This window comes from Orycteropus afer, unplaced genomic scaffold (genome assembly GCF_000298275.1).
Source record: "Orycteropus afer afer isolate SDZICR_OR568_19922 unplaced genomic scaffold, OryAfe1.0 scaffold00272, whole genome shotgun sequence".
NCBI classification, from domain to species: Eukaryota; Metazoa; Chordata; class Mammalia; order Tubulidentata; family Orycteropodidae; genus Orycteropus; species Orycteropus afer.
Window position 1 is genome coordinate 1,813,237 of NW_006921859.1, and position 8,384 is coordinate 1,821,620.

At 40.6% G+C, this 8,384-nt stretch overlaps 1 protein-coding gene across 1 annotated transcript in view; it reads left to right on the plus strand.

Moving 5' to 3' along the window:
- The window catches only part of CSMD2 (CUB and Sushi multiple domains 2), a 972,087-nt gene that overhangs the window by 224,378 nt on the left and 739,325 nt on the right, over positions 1–8,384 (plus strand). Inside the window, exon 3 of the mRNA XM_007950414.1 lies at positions 3,273–3,385. Coding sequence (XP_007948605.1) covers positions 3,273–3,385 — 113 coding nt within the window. The remainder of the gene's footprint in view (positions 1–3,272; positions 3,386–8,384) is intronic.

An 8,384-nucleotide genomic window follows, 5' to 3' on the forward strand; every position in this document is an offset into this window, starting at 1 on the left:
ATCTTCCTTCCGAGGAGTGGCTGGTGGGTTTGAACCACCAGCCTTCTGGTTAGCAGTCAAGTGCCTTAGGCACTAAGCTACCAGAACTCCCAAGGAGGAGTAAATATAGGAGGTTCTTTTGAACCAGACTCAGAAGTGACACATATATTTATATTCATTGTTTCATTGGCTAGAACTAGTCACATGGTGCTATCTAGATGCAAGGTCTTCTGGGATATGTAGTTTATGACTGGATAACCATTTTGCCCCAGCAACTCTGTACTATAAAACAGGAGCATGGCTCTTTGGGGGAGAGATAGCTTTCTCTGCTTTAAAGAGATTGCCAAATTATCCTCCAAAATACAACAATTTACATACTCAACAACAATGTATGAGTAGATCTGTTTCCCAGAGTTGCCAACTCTGAATATTTGCCAATCCGTTGGTGAAAAAGTTTGCCAATCTGTTGGTGAAAAAGTATTCTTGTAGATTTAGTTTGTATGTCCTTACTAATTAGGTGGATGATAATCTTTCCATTTTCATTACCAATATTTAGGTCTTATGTGAATCGTTCAGCTATATTCTCTGAACTCTTTGAGCTGTTTATTTTATTTATTTTTTAAATTGATTTGTAAGTGTTCTTTCTAGGCTATATCTGATTCCTGTCATAAGTATTACACATAATCTTTCCAGTTTACGTTTTCTCTTTACCTTTATACAGTTTCTTTTGCTATGCATATGTGCTTAACTCTCATAAAGTCAAGTCTGTCAGTATTTTCCTTTAAGCCCCTTAGAGTTTCATAATGTATCTGTAGGTACTCAGTCAATCACAAGAGATAGATATCCAAATCAAATTTTACTCCATCCAGGTCATTAAAGATGACTCTACTTTAGGGAGGCAACGCTTCCCCAGTTGTGTATTGAGGGCCTTCCAACCTGAGGGGCTCATCTTCTGGCACTATATCAGACCATGTTTCACTGCAGTTCATGAAGTTTTCATGTAATATATCAGACAGTATTTCACTGCTATTCATGAGGTTTTCAGTGGCCAGTTTTTTTTGGAAGTGGATTGCCCCATCCTTCTTCCCAGTCTGTCTTAGTGTGGAAGCTCTGTTGCAACCTGTTCACTCATGGGTGACTCTGCTGGTATTTGAAATACCAGTGACATAGCTTCCAGCCTCGCAGCAACACGCAAACCACCACAGTATGACAAGTGGTGGAAATCAAACTACCTTAAGCAAGAAAGAAGAAAAGGGAAGGAAAGAAAGAATTTTGGCTCACATACTGGGAATTGCAGAGATAGGTCAAGTTTCAGGCATGGCTCGATCAGAGATCTCAAAAATATATCTACTCTGCCCTCTGCTTGGTTCTGTTTTTATCTATATGGTGATAACATTTTCTTATAAAGCAAATAGATTCCGTGTGATGGTCAAAAGTCTGCAGGTCATCCCAAGCTTACATTTTAATGGTTGAAGTTTAAAAAATAAGAGACTCTCACCATTTATATATCAGATTGCATGGAGGGACTCTGCATGGCCCTGCATAAGTCATATGTCATCCTTTCTCTTCTCTATGTCTTGAACCATTCCATGAAAATGAGGGGTAATGTGCCATGACTAATCACTTGCCCACTTCTGTGCCTGGTGGTGGGGTACCTTCCATCAGAACCTTAATGGATAATGGATAGCTCCCCAGAAGAAAGATGGCCAGGTAGAAGTAAAAGCCCTCTGTGTAGTATCTAGAAAGGACTTATCTAGTCTAAGATGGTGAAAAAAATTCTTTATTTCTTTCCAGTATGTGTGATTTCATTATTTTACACATAAATTTTGACCTGTGTGAAAAGTGTGTATGAGAGAGGATCAATCATACAGAGTGATGTAGGGATCATCCACTGGATGCCTTTATATCTGTAGAGAAGATGATCTTGAAATGCATTTGGTCACTCAATTTACAGTTTGATCACTTTTCCTGGAGTTCATTATGAGTTAGCATGAGTTCAATAATCTTAAGGCTGTGAAAAGGGCAAGAGCTCCATCTCACACAGGGCTTTTCACAGTGGGCTTTAAGAAGTATCTTATTTAACTTTTCCTAACCAAATACTCGGTCTCCATTGGACATCCTAAGGGGCATCAAGGTGTTATAGCTGGGAGAGGTATACAGAATGGTCCAGGAATGCCACAGATACACCAAACTACCTGAGCACTGATATAAAGGTAAACCTTAAATTATCCCTTACCTCCCATTCCTGATGAGGTGGGAGGCAGGGCTGAGCCTCAGATGGGGGGACACAGGACAAAGATGGACAGGAAACTGGATATTTTATGCCTCCCTGTGTGCTCCATCAGGTCTCCGGTGGAGAGACCACTTTGCGTGGAGGCCCAGCAATGAGAAATTCTTTCCAAAAATGTTGGAAAGTGTTCAATGAAACCTTCATTATTTTATTTCATTTTTTAAAACATTTTGAGAATCTTTTAAAAATGGCTGTCTTGTGTTAAAGACATATTTATCTCAGATTCAGCAGTTCCTTTAGTTCATCTCCATTTCTTTATCTTCACTTAAATTCCAGAAAAAAAAGTATAAAATGGATCATTTTAATTTCAGAAGCATGCATGGTATGATCCCATTTGTATAAAATTCTCTCATGGAATACTATCCCATCCATTGATCTCTCCATCTCTTTGTGTGTCAAACGTCAAGAGCGATTTTTTCTATCTAGATTGTATTTTTTTTTCTTTCTTCTTTCTAAAATAATGAGCATGTATCATTTCTATAAAAATGGTAACTTTCCTTTAGAAAAATAAAGTCTGTGGTAAGAAAACAGTTTGCTGCCTAGAGTTGGATATATTTTCCTCAGTACATGCATATAAATATTATTTATTGCAATTATTAGATGTAAATCTGTGGCATCTTCTACCCAGAGCCTCAAAAGACCTCAAACAGCAAAGAGATGAGACAGGAGAAGAAACCAATAGAGGAGAAAAGTGCGGATAAACAAAAGAGGCAGGCATCCGGGTCTGAGATTAGGCCATAGTTTGGGGGAGTAGCCCCTTGGGCTTCTGTAATAGAAGATTGCTGATTTCCATTCCTTCTGCATGCAGGCCACTTTGTCTTTGAAAACCCTCTATTTGCTTGGAATTAGGCTTCTTATATATACCTTCCCGTTTCCTGAGTCAGCATCCAGCCGGCACTCAATAAATACTTACTTTGTATCCACTGGGCGCTCAATAAATGCATAACTGATGTGAAATTTCCCAAGGGGACTTTCTCCTTAAATATATCTCTTTGTCTTTCAGACTCACAGGCTTTCAGCTGCCAGCCACCATCGTTAGCGTGGCCACCACTCTTTCTTTGCGCCTCATCAGTGACTACGCAGTCAGTGCCCAGGGCTTCCATGCCAACTATGAAGGTAGGTGACCTGGAGCCGGAACTGTAATGTTGAAACAGACACAGGCAGGACAGCACTGCTCTCAGCATCAGGGAAAGGCTTTTTCAAATCAGAGCTTGTACCTCCCCTAACAAGGCTCATGTCGAAGTGGTAACTCAGTTACTTAAAATGTTCTTTCAGTGTCTCCAGGAAACTTGAGAATTGAATTCAGAGCTCAGCTGCAGTATTTTATCCTGAGGGCCTGGTTACATCTACTCCTCTGTCCCTTTAACTGGGTTTTGTAGTGTTTTTATTTTTTTTTTAAATTTTGTTTTATATCATGCTTAATTATGTAACGTTTGTCAGCTTGTGTTTTTTGGACATAGGGCCTAAGTAAGAGATATCAAGTAAGTAGCTGAAAAAATTTCTGCTCAATGTAGTCTCTGCAAAAGTCCATTTTTATATCACTCAGAGAAGAACAATCAATTTTTCCTTAATAGCATGGATTAGGGTTTCTTGGTTTGAACTATGCAAATAATTTCCACTTCTCTTTGCCTTTTAAATATGATGTTAGCATTCATATTAACAGTAATATCTTCAGATTACACACTATTATTATTATTAAGTTTATTACATTAGTTCAGAAGGTGGTTCTTCTGGATCTCTGTCATTTCCCTGGGAAACTTAGATCTCATTAATAGGTAATTATGCTCCTCTTGACTAAGACTTGCACTGCTATTTTGTGTTGAGCTCATTAATAGACATATTTTAGGACTGTTAATGATAATTAATAACAATAATGACATAACACCTTAGTAAAGCATGCCAGTTAGAAAGCTTTCTTTATCTTGCTTTTGTTCAAGAACTTAAAGAATAAGTGATGCTTTCTCGAATGGAGCTATAGGAAAATGGAAATAGACACCACCTTTTTCTTGTTCAGGAGTACATCATGGAAGGCAGGCAGGTCCTACCTCCTACCTCCTTGGCAAAAACTACCCATGATGGCAGGGGGCTGAGGAAAGGCGTTCAATGCTTTAATCTAACTCCATGAGGGTAATTAAGATGACCTCAGTCACCTTTAACTGAGGATTCCTAAGAAGGCTCCAGAGAAAGTTCCACATGCCTTTACTGAGGGCATTTGACATAACCCCAATTACTTTTAACTGAGGGCTCCTGACAAACACCTACTGTCTTTGAATTGAGTACTCCTCAGATAGCTTAACTTCTTTTTAAAATATGATCAGCTCCTCCTAATGTCAAATCTGTGATTTTGGCCATCCTGGCTATATCTTCTGTATGGCATTAATCTAAACTAATTCTTTCCACGATTGAGCTACAATCTCCTTAACTAAGAGAGACCTTTCAGAAGTTTCTTAAAGTCTCTCTGGCCATTAGCTTCTTTCATGGTATGTTAGTGTTAGATGGAGGAAGGGTAGGCAGAGTTAATGAGGAGGGGCCTGTAGAGACTGAGGGAAAGTCTGTCACAGAGAGGGCCCTCATGGTGCCTTCAGTCAGCAATTCTTAGATCCTTGTCTGAGATCCAACTTTCATGAATCTTTGAAAAACAAGTGTCACATTGATCCTTGACTACTATGCCCTCCTCAGGAAATAATGCCAAGCATTTCTCCATTCAGGCAAATTTGAGGGTATATTCACAGAGTCCTTTTAAAACAGAGGTTCTAGCCTGGAATTAATGGGTAAGAGTCTATTTTTGAGTGTTAGGAAGTCAGTGAAGCACCCGAAATTATGGACAAAATTCTGTATATAGGGGCATACATATATTTTTTTCCCCTAGGGGCAGTTTAGATCAGGGGTTAGCAAACTGTGGCCCCTGGCCAAATCCATCCAACTTGTTTTTCTAAATAAAGTTTTATCAAAACACATCCAGAACCATTTGTTTATATATTGTCAATAGATACTTCCATGAAATACAACTGCAGAGCTGAATAACTGTAACAGAGATCATAAGGCCTATAAAACCTAAAATATTTAATCTCTGGCCCTTTGTTGAAAAATCTGTGAGCCTTTTGTCTAGAGTTATGCCATCCAGTACAGTAGCCATTAGCCACATGTGACTATTCATATTTCATTTAATTTTAATTTAAAAGTCAGTTCCCCAGTTATACTCGCTAAGTAGCAAGTACTCAATAGACACGTATAGCTAGTGGCTACCATGTTGGACAGCATGTACCATGTTAGCTACCATCATTGCAGACATTTCTGTTGAACAGCACTGAACTAGAGCTTTCATGAGATTCACAAAGGGGTCTGTGATTCAAAAGAGATTACAAAATGTTATTGTTGTTAATTACTGTCCATTTGATCCTGACTCATGGTGACCCCAAGTATGCAGAGTAGAGCTGCTCCATGGAGTTTTTAAGGCTGTGACCTTCTGGAAACAGATCACCAGGCCTGTCTTCTTAGGTGCCTCTGAGTAAGTTCAAAGTGCCAGCCTTTTGACTTTAGAATAAAATAAAGGCCAGTAGGTCCCTTTTCCTACATGTGTAGCATAGGCGAGGCAGCCTAGACGTGAGAACGCTCAGCATTCCCTATCAGGACTAACAGGATGGAAAGAAGGCCAGTTCTACCTAGCTACGTAATGGTGTCAGGTTTCTAAGTGATAGGTGCTAAGAAAGACAAGTCTACAGTGACCTGACCTTATGTGAATATACCTGCTGAATCCTCTGCTCCTTTGGCAGGCCTGAGCCTTACCTGCACAGACAGACCCTGGACCTGGTACAGACAGGTAGCTGTAGCTGAGTGAGTCCATGCAGGGTTTCTGCAGACTTCACAGTATTTGTGTCTGGCTGTCTTTGGACTGCACAGCAAAGTGGGCCACAGACGTCTGTGCTAACAAAGGCGTTAGGCAGGGGAAACCCAGGCTGTCACCAAACCCTATGCGTTTGATTTGTATTATTGAGCAATTTGTGTATCTGGAAAAGTATGAGTTGCATTCAGTTTTGGAACAGCCAAAATGAAGGGGCAAAAGGGTAAGGTGAGAGTAGCCAATGGGACAGCTCCTGTTATGTATATATCCATGTGGTCTATGTATGCACAGTGGTGGCTATGGTCCTCCCTGTCATGGGGCTATTCAACAAGAGGCTGGATAATCCAGTGTTTAGAGCTTTACTGACACTAGCTTTTTGGGCTTGTAAATGGCTAACTGGGCAACCGTGGCACAGTTTTGAGCTCTCTGGGTGTCACTGAAGGGGGGTTAGAATCTAGCAGTGAAAAAAACTATGAAGATTTGGCCCTAAGAGAAGGAGGTCAACCCCCTCCTTCCATTGCAGAGTTCACTTTAGTCATTCGTGCTGGACAAAAAGCAGACAGACAGACAGGCTCCAGAGGAGAAAGCCCCCCTGCTAGCCTGGGCTGCCCCCATCAGAATAGCTCCCTTACATTAGAGATTCCGGAGGCCGCTGTCTCCATTTCACAATGGCATCAGGGCCGTGCTCTCTGAAGCTCCCCTTGGCTGATGTTCCTGAATGTCTGCTATCAAAGCAAATTTGATCCTCCTCTGCCCTCATCCAGAGTGTGAAAAGTGCAGATAAGGAACTGAACTGCTGATAGGGATTTGGGAGAAAGGTAATGTCAGGTAAAGAGTGTCAGCTCACAGCTGCTGGGGCTGCATGGGGAAGATCAAAAAGGCCAGTCCTCTAACTCTGAGATGACAGGAGGTGCTTCAGTTGTAATCCCTGGGGGCAGGAGCATGAGCCGCTGTGGTGGACAGGAAGGAAGGGATCAGTTTGTAATATAATATGCACTGACTGTGTGCCAGGCACTTTACATACATTTTCTCATCTAATCCCCAAGACAACAGTGGACAGACACTGTTATCTCCATCTTACAGATGTAGAGCTTGGGCTGAGGGTGGTTTGGTGTTTAGCTTAATGGCCAGGAGTATTTTTGTTTTGTTTTCTAAATTTTTGGTTATTGTAAAAATATATATAATACGACATTTGTCATGTCAGCATTTTTTACATGTACAACTCAGTGGTGTTCATGTTGTAGCACCATCACTTATATCCATTTCCAATATTTTTTACCCCCTTGATAGGAGTTCAATGCCCCCTGAGCAATGACGTCCTCTTTCTCCCTCCCTCCTGCCTCTGATAATCACCAATAAACTTTGATCTTCATAAGGCCGCTTAACCAGTTGCTATCGAGTTGGCGCTGACTCATGGTGACCCCAAGTATGTCAGAGTAGAACTGTGCTAGGTTTTTAGGGGCTGAGTTTGCAGAAATAGATCACCAGGCCTTTCTTCAGTGGTATCCCTGAGTGGATTTGAACTTCCAACCTTTTGGTTAGCAGCCAGGAACATTAACTGCACCACACAGAGATTCCTTCATCTCCATACATTTGCCTATTCTAGATAGTTCTTACAAGTGGAATCAAACAATATGTGTCCTTTTGTGACTCCTATTTCACTCAGCATAATGTTTTCAAGATTCATTCACATTGAAGCCTGTATCAGGACTTCATTTCTCTTTATGGCTAAATAATATTCCATTGTATGGATATAACACATTTTGTTCATCTGTTCTTTACTGATGGACACTTGGATTGTTTCCATCTTTTTTGGCTACTGTGAGTAGTGCTGCAGTGAACCTTGGTGTACGAGTATCTATTTGCATTCCTGCTTTCACTTCTTTTGGGTATAAACCCAGGAGTGGAATTGCTAGGACATATGATAATTCTGTGTTTAATTTTTTTAGAAACTACTAATAGCTTGGAGCTTTTCTTTTTTTATATGTGTGATTTGGATGAAAGTTTACAGAACAAATTCGTTTTCCATACAGCAATTCATACGCATTGTTTCATGACGTTGATTACAATCCCCATAATGTAATAGCTCTCTTCCCACTTCCTCCCTGTAGTTACCTTTTCCCTGTGTCCTTTCCTGTGCATTCCTGCACTCTGGGCTATCTCCCTGTGCAAATACTGCCCTTCTGGTCTCCCATGGTTGATTGTTCTAAGGAGTGTACCTACCTGATGTAAATGTTCATCATATATGTCTGTCTATAGTTTGGGTAGAAGCCA